Source organism: Maniola jurtina, chromosome 25, assembly GCF_905333055.1.
Source record: "Maniola jurtina chromosome 25, ilManJurt1.1, whole genome shotgun sequence".
Classification (NCBI taxonomy): domain Eukaryota; kingdom Metazoa; phylum Arthropoda; class Insecta; order Lepidoptera; family Nymphalidae; genus Maniola; species Maniola jurtina.
The window spans coordinates 507,793-521,114 of record NC_060053.1 but is presented as its reverse complement, the minus strand read 5'-3'; the positions used below and the strand labels follow the sequence as shown (position 1 = coordinate 521,114).

Sequence of the window (13,322 nt, the reverse complement as noted above, 5' to 3'; positions counted from 1 at the left end):
TTCTTTAAAGATTGCGAGTTTCAACGAAATCGGTTGGAAAACAAAAGAGTTGCAAAAATCATATAGGCCGCCATCTTGTTTTTCTGAAATGTCATAATTTTTCCCTACTTGCCTCCTCCACCCGAACACATCTCCCCTACATTATTGTATCGTTTTCTGTCTCTTTCTAGGAGAATGAGACATTCAATATTCGCCATACAAAATGTATGGGAAAATAAATTCCGCCATTTTGAATTTTTTTTCTATTCATCGAGTAGACCTTCGGACCCTGATCATCTCTTGCCAAGAAACCACACTTCCATCTTTTATACCCTCCGAGCTGGACACCGGCGAAATTTGTATGGCGGCCATCTTTTCTTCGCCATTTTGAATTTTTTTTCAGCTTTTTGGCAATTGGATGACGTCATGAATGACATTTGGTCGAGCACCCCCCACCTATCTTCAATACCTTGAGCGGACCCTTCACCCGTCTCCGACATCCTTCATCATCAGCTATTTCCAAATTTTTCCTCGATTTTTTTTTTGTTTTCTATACGAAACCATCAGTGAAAAAAAAATTTTTCATACAAAATTTTACAGGAGGAGTTTTTGGGGAGAATCTCGAAAATCTCCCCAAATGTGGCAACACTGTTCACATATTTCGATACTGCTGGTTGAGTCACACAATCGATTCATACATGTCGACTTTCCAAAATGTTGCCAACTGCCTCAAAAACGTGATCAAAATTTCGAAAAATTAAAAAAAATACAAAATGGCCGCCAACTCGTTTCACAGAAAGATTTTACACGGTTTCATAATTTTCCTATTAACTACAGGATGTAGCGCTCCCGATGACGTTTCAATCTTTCCTCTCGCTTGCACCCACGCGAAAGGGGATACCGTGAAAAAGACCGTGTCGAAAATCACTTTTACTTTGATAAATTCCAGTGTTGCCAGTCTCCGGCGACAAAAATACCCAAATTTCATTTGTACGAGCAAAACACTTAATCGCTCATACTCGGATTTTGCGAAAAGTCCGTATTTCGATTTTTTACATTTTCGCAAAAATCTTGAAAATTCCCGAAAAATGGGGTAATTTTTCCCCACCAATCTATACATCGAGTCTATACGTACAATAGCTTCATAGAAACCGAATCGCTCCGATGTTGCCAACTTTGAGATATTTAACTTTTAAAATTGCGTTTTTTCGTACCTCGAACAAAACGGCCGCCATGACAGCCGCCATCTTGAATTTTGAAAAACCACTCCCGTTCTGTCAAAATACAGGATAATCGTGGGCGAATACAAAAAAATAATTATCCTCGATTACCCCGTCTCGGATCTGTGGCACCGCGGTTCGGGGTCGAAAAATCAAAATTTTCAAAACGCTACGGCTCGGCCGCCATCTTGTTTTTTCAATTTTTTCGACATTTTCCATTAATCGTTTACTATTTTCTTCAAAGTTTGCAAAATTCAAAAAAATCGGTTGGAAAACAACGGAGCTGCAAAAATCACATCGGCCGCCATCTTGTTTTTCCGAAATGTCATAATTTTTCCCCAGAGGATTCCCGAATCCGAACACATCTCCCCTACATCACTATATCATTTTCCGTCTCCTTCTAGGAGAACAATTATGTCAATGAGTGAGTGAGTCAGTGGTAATTGAGCTATATATAGTATAATAATATCTGTTTTAGAATGTACAGGTAAAGCCCTTTCATATGATACCCCCCTTGGTATAGTTACCTTACTTTGAAAATTGAAATAGGACTTATAGCACAAGTACAGGAATAAATCGGAAAACCGCGAATTTGTGGTCACATGGTGTGATATGACCACAAATTCACGGTTTTCAGATTTATTCCTGTACTTGTGCTATAAGACCTACCTACCTGCCCATGATTCTAGGTCAACGGGAAGTACCCTATAGGTTTTCTTGACAGACACGACGGACAGACAGACAGACAGACAACAAAGTGATCCTATAAGGGTTCCATTTTTCCTTTTGAGATACGGAACCCTAAAAACAGACCAAATGTGGCGAGTGCGATCTCAAAATTAATGCACTATAATATTATTATTTAAAAAAAAAAAGAATATTAGCCATGTTAAATGACTAATATTCCCCTTTCCTCTCCAACTAAGCGTCAGGCTTGTGCTAGGAGTAGGTACGACAATAGTGCAACGGGCGGGGTTTGAACCGTCGACCTTTCGGTTTTCAGTCCACTTCTTTACCGGTTGAGCTATTGAGGCTCAGGCATATTATGTACCCATTTAAAAGTTTTTTATGTAAATTCGTATTATAGCACAGATAAGTATGCCTAGAGATTAAGTCACCCACTCTGCGCGGTTCCCAGCAATTACGTGCCATTGATCACGAGATAAATCTTTTTGTCGGTAATTTCACTTCGCAACAATGGAAACGAACTGTTGTATCATAATTAATGCATACCTTTACATTGCGTAATTGCTAAATTATAGTTAACTAGATGAAGCCTGCGATTTCGTCCGCGTGGATTTACGTTATAAAAACCCCGTGGGAACTCTTTGATTTTCCGGGATAAAAGTTACTTATGTTTTCCGAGATGCAAGCTACCTTTGTACCAAATTTCATATAAATCGGTTAAATGTATGGGCCTTTAAGAATTCCATGGGAACTCTTTGATTTTACGGGATAAAAAGTAGCCTATGTCCTTTCCCTGGGATGTAAGCTTATTCTGTACCTTTTATTAAAATCGGTTCAACTGTTGGCCCGTGAAAAGCTACTAGACAGACAGACACACTTTCGTATTTATAATATTAGTATGGACTAGATGATGCCCGCGACGTCGTTCGCACCGATCCGGGATGAAAGTTAATTCTGTATAGGTACCCGTCAAAATCGGTTAATCGAGTTATACGCTTTAACGGATTATATATTTTCTGTTTTCCTGGAGGAGCATGTTATTTTCCGGGATAAAAAGTAACCAATGGCACTCTCCAGGTCTTTAACTATAGCCATTAGCCATGTATATCTAACAATCAATAAACCAAGAAATAGACACTTTTGCACTTATGATAATACTAGCTGATGCCCGCGACTTCGTCCGCGTGGATTTACGTTTTCCTAAATCCCGCGGGAAATCTTTGATTTTCCGGGATAAAAAGTAGCCTATGTGTTAATCCAGGGTATAATCTATCTCCATTCCATCCAAATCCGTTCAGCCGTTTTTGCGTGATTAAGTAACAAAACATCCAAACATCCACACTTTCACCTTTATAATATTAGTGTAGGATTATGAGTAGTGATCATTGATATAGTAAAAATAGTGATATCATTGATGTATTGATGATAGGTAGCTAGGTATGTAGATGGCTTAGGAAATTATGATATTATCAAGTTGTAAGCAAAAACGTGTTGTAGCCTGCTTTTTTTTTTTGTTTGGAATGACTCGTCTATTGCGTCCCGTGGTATTTACTTATAGGTCGTTGACTATGGTAATGACTAATGACGTAGTGTTTAAAGTTGTTCAAACTTAACCATAATTTCGGCAAACCTAGCACCGGCTCGTTGGTCTAGGGGTATGATTTTCGCTTAGGGTGCGAGAGGTCCCGGGTTCAAATCCCGGACGAGCCCAAATCCCTTTTTGTCTTTTTTTATTTATTTTTTTATACATACCACAGATATTTATTATTTTATTTTGTTAGGGGTACCCATATAAACTTTATAATTTAATTCTTTTCTACTTCTCCATAGATGGCGCCACTAATAAATTAAAAATCAAAATATAATTTAAAAAATATTAATTACAAAAAAAAAAAAAACAGTTTTTCAAAAATACCTTTATTAATTCAGCACATCGATTTTATCAATCATAACAACATAAAGTTAAAACATACTTAAATATAGGTACCTATGCCCAACTGGCTTAAATACTAGTCATAAAATAATCATCAGGAGGGCACGGATCATTCGAATCGATCGGTTTATATCTATAAATCTTTCCTTTAGTACCAATTATAACGTTATTCCTATGATCGAAAGCCATCCCAGTTATTTTGAAGCCCAACTGACCAATTTTAACTGGTAAAATGCTATTAGTTGACAGTTTAAATAGCGATCCCTTAACAGCTACTATGGCTTCATCGTTATTATTTAACCGTAGTATAAACTTAAGTTCTCTAGTGAATCCTTTATATTGAATTGGTTCATAGAAGTCTGTAGAAAAGAAATATAACCTCCCATCTACGTATTCGTAGAATGCGTCTCCTCTCTTGTCAAAAACGAAGCTGTATGCTTTCGGTATTTTCTCGTAACGTTTGATAGCTGCTGATCCGTTTATAAACTTGAATATCTCGTGGTTAGATCCCGTTGTTATGTACATTTGGTTGTCGGTTTTATCAATGAATATGCTTCGGACATCGTCGTCACCTGAAAGTCAAGAAAAAGTATAACTAATATTATACGAAAGTGTTTATATCTGTCTGTCTGCTCGCTTTTCATGGCCTATCCATTTAACCGATTTTGACGTTTAGTAAAGCTTGCATCCCGGGGACATAGGATACTTTTTATCTCAGAAAACCAAGGACTCCCCACGGGATTATTAAAAACCAAAATCCATAGGGACCTAGTATAGAAGCACGCGTTATTTTGCGGAAGTCCATGATAAATACAAGGAACCAAAAGCTTAATTTGCTAGAATTCGAAACGTGCGTCGAGTGGTGTTGGGATTTGTGTGGTGCTGCGTGGTGGTGGTGCGTATGGCTTGCTTGGTGGCTGGCTTTTCCTGCATGTTTATCAGTTGGAGGGCGGGCGGTTTAGCGAATTATAGCAAACTAGCCGATGCCCGCGACTTCGCCCGCGTGGATTTAGGTTTTTCGAAATCCCGTGGGAACTCTTTGATTTTCCGGGATAAAAAGTAGCCTATGTGCTAATCCAGGATATTATCTATCTCCATTCTAAATTTCAGCCAAATCCGTCCAGTAGTTTTTGCGTGAAGGAGTAACAAACATACACACACACACACACACACACACACACACACACACACACACACACACACACACACATACTTTCGCCTTTATAATATTAGTGTGATGATTAAGCTTTTGGTTCTTTGTATCCATAGGGACTTCACGAGGCACGGTCTTGCGCCGCGTGAATCCAGTGGCTCCCTTTGACTCGTATAATATCGTTTGTTCACCTAGTGGGGAGATCTTCCAACGCTTTCCAGTACGAGGTCGCCATTCTAATACCTTGGGACCCCAACTCTATTGGTTTTTCGAACTATGTACCCTGCCCATTGCCACTCCAGCTTCGTAACCCATATACCATTTAATTCAAATTCAAATTCAAATTAATAATCTGGTTATCCTAGAAATATCCTCATATCTGAATAGATCACATAGAGAAACTCCAATCTTAACAATAGACTAATTAATATTTTCAGTTACCTATAGGTCTTTCAGCGCTGATTTCAGTTCTCGAATAATCATAGGTTAAGAGACCTTGGTTGGTGCCAATGTAAATGACGTTGTTGGCGGCATCCACGCCAACGCACTGGCCGACCAACTCGTCTGATACGGGCAGTTCCCTGATGCCGAGAGAACCGTGTTTTAGAAGATGGATACCTTGGATAAGAAAGAAACATGATACTCGTATAATATCATCAACGAAACTTTCTAGACGAATTTAAACTTATAGACCAGTGCAGATAATTTTTGAAAAAGCCATCCTACTTTTCGAAAAAGCTGATATTTTGACACGAGAACGTCACGGGCCATAAACTAATGACCCTCAACAATGAGAAATACACAATACGACACAAAGAAACCTACCTTTTGTATAATTCCTTTTATGAAGCATAAAAAATATGTTCTCCGTTCTTGGGTCGATGGTGATTCCACTAGCGTAGCCATCTATAGTCGCTATGAGTTGCCTCTTGTAATATTCGTTGCCGATTTTTGTCCGTTCGCATCTTTCAGTAGTCGCTATCGCAATGACTGCAATGGGTAGAATAGCAATTGAGCCCTTTAGTGCTAGCATGTTGGATTCATGACAGGCGTTGGTTTCTGAAAAATAGACGCAAAGGGATTTCCAAATAAAGCATCGAGCCAGGCGGCTTGATTGCGGCAGAGTGACAGCTACAATGTCACGATCGCAATCACCTCTGTGTGCCTAGTGGGAGATTTTTAACCTATTCGATCGCGTAAAAGTTAACTGCGTTTTGTATGGAATTGAAACAGCGCCATCTTCTTGTCACTAGATGGCGCTGTTTCAATTCCATACGAAACGCAGTTAACTTTTACGCGATCAAATAGGTTAAAAATCTCCCACTAAGCACCCTGATTGGTTGACGCTCGCTCACTATTGGCTACAATATGATTGATGCAGGTTTTAAGGAATCGAGCTACAGCTTGGATGAATGATTGGCTTACTTTGCTAAATATACAAGGAACCTAAATTGGCTTTGATCTGCCAAAAACAAAAATGACAAATCTGTATGGTAAACAATAAACAGGAGCATGCGATATACCGATATGCACCACTTGTCCTCCCACTACTTAAGAAGCAGAAAAAGCAAGCAATACACACTACCAACACACAATCAATTCCACATTAATCTCCTAGAACGTTAAAAAAATTGAAAAATAATATTAAAAAAAAAGACATATTTTGGTAATAAAAGTATTTTATATCTGCTGAGTATTTAATTGCTTTTACCTGGCATTTTTCGACAGATTCCTATTATAAGTGTTAAAAAACATTGATGTTGGTAGAGCCAGTATAAAAAAGAGTTGAAAAAGTGGCTCTAAAAATATTAACAGCTTCATCTTTGTAGAATTTTCAAATATTGGCTAAATAGGCAGTGTAGCTTCTAAAAGTTTATGCATAATTGGAACTTACCTATATTAGCTTTCAAAAAATCACTTACTTTTGTGATCGGAGTTCAGTTATGATATGAAAAACTAAAATATCACCTCAATAGCTGTCCAACTGCAATTGCCGTTAACTACCTAAGTCTGTGCTTGCTCCATGACTCGTCTTTATAAAACATAGCATTGTATTGCAGTCTGTCCGTTTGTAAACAATACTGGCTAAAGGCGGCTTCCATACGAAAAGGATGTTACGAAATTATGTTTTTTTATGCGATCACAAAAAAAAACGGTCAAGTGTGAGTCGTACTTACCTACGAAGGATTCCGTTGTCCGTCGTACAAGATAATAATTAACACCATGTACCTACTTTTTTAGGGTTCTGTACCTCAAACCTGGTCACTTTGTTGTCCCCGGCTTCACACGGGTAGCTTATTACAATTTTCGTAGAAATCTCATTTTTTTTTTAAATAAAATATAGCCTTAGTATGTCACTCAGGAATAATGTGGCATACTGGTGAAAGAATTTTCAAAAATCGGTTCAGTACTTCCAGAGATTACTTCGTACAAACTTTACCTCTTCATAATATTAGTGTAGGCATAGAAATTTCGATCATTCCATCACTTTGAAGTAAGAAAAAGTTTTGAAGACAGTGAAATAAGCATAATTAGAACATCCTGTATGAAGAGTAATAAGTAGGTGTAATAGAAAAATGATGTAATGAATCTATGATGATTAATAACATCCGCAGTAGAACAAAAGGGTGGGAAGTAACTACAAATTACAAAGGGTGTTTTAGATAGTTTTAATTTTTGTAGTAAGCCTTTCAATACCTAATTATTATAAACATACTACAGACGAAAGTTGAAGATACACTGAGAGGACGTAAGATACTACTAATGATTTTTTTCTACGAATAATCAACATCAAGATCTACCTATCGCCGTGTCTGGTGCACTACTAAGTATGGGTCTCCTAACAGAGGGGTGCGATGATACCCTAGTGACGTGGATTCGGAATTCGGAAGGTCGAGGGTTTGATTCCGGCCACGCAATCTAACTTTTCCGATTGAGGTGGAAGCAACGGGCCTGCCCGCGAAATTCAAATTTAATTTGGTTTTTCGCATTTTTTAAACTAATACGACAACGTAGGCTTATGGCATTTTCAATTGCGACAATGGCAGTATCATCCTCACAGGTTTATATAAAAATCTTTACTTGAAAGGGTCCAGTTTAAGAAATTAGCTCTAGTATCGACTAATGTGTCAGAATTAGTAATTAAGCAAACATCGCACTCGGCCGGTGTGGTGAACTAAGACCTAAACCCTACACATTCTGAGAGGAAACCTGTGCCAGTGATGGGTTGATAATAATGAATGAATTAATGAATATTCTTTTACTGTACACCACAAAATTAGTACAGAAAACATATACAAAGCAAAATAAAAGTATAGGCAGGTAGGTACAATTTGGCGGCCTTATCCCTACCTAGCGAATTAGCGATCTCTTCCAGGCCACAAAAGTTGTGCAAAGGACATAGTTTTTTATGATTATACTAGCTGATACCCGCGACTTCGTTCGCGTGGATGTAGGTTTTTTAAAATTCCCGTGGGAACTCTTTGGTTTTCCGGGATAAAAAGTAGCCTATGTGCTAATCCAGGATATTATCTATCTCCATTCCGAATTTCAGCCAAATCCGTCCAGTAGTTTTTGCGTGAAGGAGTAACAAACATACACACACACACACACACACACACACACACACACACACATACAAACTTTCGCCTTTATAATATTAGTGTGATATAGTGTGAAGTGTGATGTGATTAGAGGTATGTGGTGCACGTATGACGTATATACCTATATATTAATTTGATTTTGAATCCGACTAATTTATTATGTCAGATTATTTGCAATTAAGAAAGGCCGAAATGTAAAACTCATACCTAATTTAAATTCAATCATGTATAAAAATGGATGAAATAAAACAAAACCAAACGTTAAATAAAAAAATAATTTATTGGTCTGATTTCACCAGTACTTTTTACCGCCAGTGTATTTCAATTTCAGTTATCAGTTTTTACAATTACCACTAAACTCATAAATAACACCGCTCGTAGACAATAATATACTATCATCGTAAAAAGCTATACCAGACGGCACGAAATCTAGATCCATTAACTTCCTAGGTATTAATGAATCTGGTCTCAGCCAGTACAACCCATCGTTCGCTGCAAGAATTACTCTTCCATGAGGATCTATTGCTATCGCTCTAGCAGAATTCTTAGGTATACCAACAAATTCAATGGCTTCCTGAAAACCTTTGAGAAGCATTTTAATATATTTCGATTCGCATTCGTAAAATATGTTTTCTTTTTTATCCACTGCTAGTATAAACGCACAGGGCACGTTTTCAACTTTATTCTTCTCGTTCGTAACCAAATCTATAGCGTATACTTCACTGTCTGGATACACAACTGCATACAGCTTATTGTTTGATGGAGGTTTGAATAGTTGGGTTATGTCATCGCCCTTGAAGCCTATGAAATTGGCTTTATTTGTTTTATTCAAAACACTAAGCCCATCATCAGTAGCGATGTACACCATATTGTTTTCTGCGTCCACCGCAGCCGCTTGTCCGTTCACATTATCAACTTTAATCGGTTCTCCTTGTCTAAATATGTATTGATCCATTTTCGTTTGAACATCGTCGCTTTGAAGCGATTCTATATCGATTAAAGTGAAAAGTAGATCTTTGTTATTCGGATTGACTACTAGATTAGTGGGTAAACCTTTGATGGTTAAAATGGATCTTTTTGAATATTTTTCGCCGTCGAATATTGAACAGTTTTCGGCGTATACCGATGATATTGCTAGAAGTATTATTATTAGACGCATTTTGGATCCTGAAATAGAGAAAACATGTGTTAATTTTTTTTTAATCCTATAATACTATGATTAATGTGAAGGTTTCAATGTTTGTCACTCCTTCACACCACAATGACTAACGGCCGTATTCACAAACGTTACTATGAGGTCTCACAGTGCGCTCGAACGCATAGTGTAGGTTCCACCAATCAGATCATTGTAAATTGACGTGATACAGTCATCTGATTGGTGGAACGGACACTGTGCGTTCGAGCGCACTATGAGACCTCATAGTAACGTTTGTGAATACGGGACTGAATCAATTTGGCTGAAAGGAATGAAGAAATCGTACCCTATCCTAAAATTAAACATAAGCTAATTTTTAATCCAGGAAATAAAAGAGGGGTTTTTAAAAATCATGTCTTATCCACTTACTTATTAGAAAATATTTACAAATCTAAAATCTTAAAAAATAACAAAAAGTACTCAAAATGTCTTTTTAACCCCCGACCCAAAAAGAGGGGTGTTATAAGTTTGACGTGTGTATAGGTAGGGGGTATGTAAATCTACTAAGGCCATACTACCCCTGTTGTGGCGTAGTAGAGATTGCGTATTTGTACCAATCGAATAATCTGAGGGGCGTGTATCTGTGTGTCTGTGTATCTGTGTATCTGTGTATCTGTGTATCTGTGTATCTGTGTATCTGTCTGTGGCATCGTAGCGCCTAAACGAATGAACCGATTTTAATTTACTTTTTTTTGTTTGAAAGATGGCTTGATCGAGAGTGTTCTTAGCTATAATCCAAAAAAATTGGTTCAGCCGTTTAAAAGTTATCAGCTATTTTCTAGTTTTCTTGTAGAAAAGAAGGTTAGATAACCCTTAGGTTCATAATATTCAAGTGTCAATAGACAAATGTCAAGCTTTCAAGATGGACGTTGCCTAGATATACATAATTATTTATTTGAAAATGATTTGTCGGGGGTGTTGAAAATTTTTAATTTACACTTGTTATTATTTACTGTTCTGTATCTTGGTATCTTTCGATTTGAAGGAAAGTTAGTTTAAAATTGTCACAATAAACAGAATATAAGAGCTAAACAGAATAAGGTATGATAATAATTGACTTATTTAATAAAACAAACTTATATCTAAATTAAAACAAAAAAAAAAATACTAAATTAAAAACTAAAATAAATTAAATTAAATGTAAAACCTCATCGAGACCACCGCAGAGAGGCATTGTACCCAAGATGCTGGCAGCATTGCCCCTTTGGATGGCCAAACTAATTCTATGCCCAAGGTAGCTGCCAGCTCTCGGGTCCCCGGTTGACTCGATAAGAACTAAACTTTTACTTAGAAATAATTTGATTTTTATCAAATAAAAATCTTACTTTAAAAATCTAATTTGAAATCCTTTTAAAATATTATTTTATTTAAACGTACAAATAGATACTTAATAAGAAAAAAAAAACTTACGAATATTAGAACTTCTAGCCGGCGACTCCCAGCCGATGTTAACAATAAACTGATATGTTTTCTGATTTATTCTAAACTATCAATAAAATATAATAATATAAAAGAGGTAACAAGTTCGACGGACGGTTATCAAAAATAGAACAAAAACACGCAGTTTCCTTGTAGGTAAATAAACTTTATCAAAACAGTAATTTAATGGTATTGTTTATATAAATATTAGAATTTTGGCAAAAATGTTTACTTATGGTTTACTTCAATCCATAGTTTTGTTCGAAATGCATTCGGAAATGTTTTTAATTCGATATATAACTTCTTTGAGGAAGGAAATATAGCGAACGTGCGTGCCCATTGTCTCTTCAATAAAATAATCAAGACGGACTTTAATTGCTTTTTTTTTGTAGTTCTGTATTTAGTTCAAAATACTTACTTCGGTGGTGCATTGTGGCCGTTTACTTTGGTCGGTTTAGAAAATTATATTACACTAGCTGATGCCCGCGACTTCATTCGCGTGGACTACACAAACGAACTCCTATTTTACCCTCTTAGGGGTTGAACAGGAAAGTTTGTCTGTCTGTTTTTCTGACTGTCTGTCGGGTAGCTTTTCACGACCAGTTTAACCGATTTTGACGAAGGTACAAGAGATAGCTTGCATCCCGGGAACGGGAATAAGCTATTGTCCCGAAAAATCAAACAGTTCCCACGGGATCTTTGACAATCTAAATCCACGCGGACTAAGTCGCGGGCATCAGCTACTACCGCTTGTGGTTACGTCATGGAGAAACGGTTTGCAATGGAAACAGTTTCTAATGCTAGCTTCACGCATTATTACAGATAGCGTGTTTATTTAGCGCTGTATAATTAACTGCTTATGTAACACTCCACGATGACCTAGTGGAGCGAGTGGATTCCGCTGTAACGAGGACTCCGCGTCTATCTAACAGCCAATGGTCTTACGGCGAGTTTGATAAGTACCCAAAACACATAATACAATCGGCTGGGCTGGGGAGGACAGTGATAGGCTCAGTGAGGGAGTCCTTAACAGGGCTCTCTCCGTCACTCGTTTCCACTCGTTTCATACAATCGTAGTTCCAATTTCATTTGAATATTAAGCAACCAAAGTCCATGAAATTTTGCAGACATATTCTAGAATATCTGTGTCTGTGGTGTTTTAGATTTTTCTAAAAATATGTAGTTTTAAAATTACAGGGGCTCAAAGATTTGTATGTAAATTTTAAAGACCGCGTAACTTTGAAACCTAATATTATAACAGAAATCTGGAAAACCACAGACATAGATATTTAGTTTCTAGAATATGTCTGCAAAATTTCATGGACTTAGGTTGCTTAATATTCAAATGAAATTGGAACTACGATTGTATGAAACGAGTGACGGAGAGAGCCCTCTTAACAGGGCTCTCTCTGTCACTCGCTTCATACAATCGTAAAGTTTATACTTAAGTGTAAATTAAAAATTTATAACACCCCCGACAAGTGAAGGTTACAGTAACTAGAAAAGAGCTGATAACTTTCAAACGGCAGAACCGATTTTCTTGGATTATAGCTAAGAACACTCTCGATCAAGCCACCTTTCAAACAAAAAAAACTAAATTAAAATCGCTTCATTAGTTTAGGAGCTACAATGCCACAGACAGATACACAGATACACAGACACACAGATACACAGATACACACGTCAAACTCTTAACACCCCTCTTTTTGGATCGGGGATTAAAAATAGAAAACAATGAGACAATAAAATCTAGAGTTAAAGCCGTGATTTGCGCATTAGAATTCGTTTTAGACACGTCTAATAAATAATCTCTATTTCATATCGTGTGATGATAGTCTACCACGCATAGTCAAACCTAATCTATACTAATAAATAAAATTGGAGTGTCCGTCTGTAATTTCGAAATAACTACCTCATATTAAGCTCATATGGTTATTTGAACGATACCAACACTGAATCACACGTTTTTAAAATTTTTGTATGTCTGTCTGTCTGTTTGAAAAGGCTAATCTTTGGAACGGCTGAACCGATTTTGACGGGATTTTCACAGACAAGTAGAGGATTGACCAGGGTGTAACATAGGCTACTTTTTTAACCGACTTTCAAAAAGGGAGTTATGTTTTTCTACCTATGT

At 37.1% G+C, this 13,322-nt stretch overlaps 2 protein-coding genes and 1 non-coding gene across 7 annotated transcripts; 1 reads left to right on the top strand and 2 right to left on the bottom strand.

Moving 5' to 3' along the window:
• Nucleotides 1-605: 605 nt before the first annotated feature.
• Nucleotides 606-7,024, bottom strand: LOC123878200. 4 transcript variants are annotated; one of them, XM_045925317.1, is made up of 6 exons: nt 6,867-6,994; nt 5,798-6,031; nt 5,414-5,590; nt 3,880-4,391; nt 776-778; nt 606-618 (listed from the first exon to the last, which is right to left on the bottom strand). In XM_045925317.1, exons 2-4 carry the CDS (start codon nt 6,003-6,005, stop codon nt 3,889-3,891), a joined length of 888 nt encoding a protein of 295 aa, XP_045781273.1. In that variant the 5' UTR covers nt 6,006-6,031; nt 6,867-6,994; the 3' UTR covers nt 606-618; nt 776-778; nt 3,880-3,888. The 4 variants fall into 4 exon arrangements, with proteins under 4 accessions (XP_045781273.1, XP_045781275.1, XP_045781272.1 ...); XM_045925319.1 differs by lacking the exons at nt 606-618; nt 776-778 and having other exon boundaries at nt 3,846-4,391; nt 6,941-7,024; XM_045925316.1 differs by lacking the exons at nt 606-618; nt 776-778 and having other exon boundaries at nt 3,846-4,391.
• Trnap-agg lies at nt 3,525-3,596 on the top strand. Its single transcript has one exon. It is a non-coding gene; the product is annotated as a tRNA-Pro (tRNA).
• Nucleotides 7,025-8,835: 1,811 nt separating the features above from the next.
• On the bottom strand, nt 8,836-11,491 carry LOC123878202. Of its 2 annotated transcripts, none has more exons than XM_045925321.1 (2): nt 11,176-11,491; nt 8,836-9,741 (listed from the first exon to the last, which is right to left on the bottom strand). In XM_045925321.1, exon 2 carries the CDS (start codon nt 9,731-9,733, stop codon nt 8,909-8,911), a length of 825 nt encoding a protein of 274 aa, XP_045781277.1. In that variant the 5' UTR covers nt 9,734-9,741; nt 11,176-11,491; the 3' UTR covers nt 8,836-8,908. The 2 variants fall into 2 exon arrangements, with proteins under 2 accessions (XP_045781277.1, XP_045781276.1); XM_045925320.1 differs by having other exon boundaries at nt 11,180-11,487.
• Between the last annotated feature and the right edge of the window lie 1,831 nt (nt 11,492-13,322).

What these genes read in the sequence shown, in the direction of transcription:
- LOC123878200 (XM_045925319.1), bottom strand. Translation starts at nt 6,005, where the DNA reads ATGCTAGCACTAAAGGGCTCAATTGCTATTCTACCCATTGCAGTCATT. An exon ending in TAAAAGGAATTATACAAAAG is followed by an intron (nt 5,591 to 5,797) that starts GTAGGTTTCTTT and finishes TTCTTATCCAAG; the next exon opens with GTATCCATCTTCTAAAACAC. An exon ending in CAGCGCTGAAAGACCTATAG is followed by an intron (nt 4,392 to 5,413) that starts GTAACTGAAAAT and finishes CTTGACTTTCAG; the next exon opens with GTGACGACGATGTCCGAAGC.
- LOC123878202 (XM_045925321.1), bottom strand. Translation starts at nt 9,733, where the DNA reads ATGCGTCTAATAATAATACTTCTAGCAATATCATCGGTATACGCCGAA.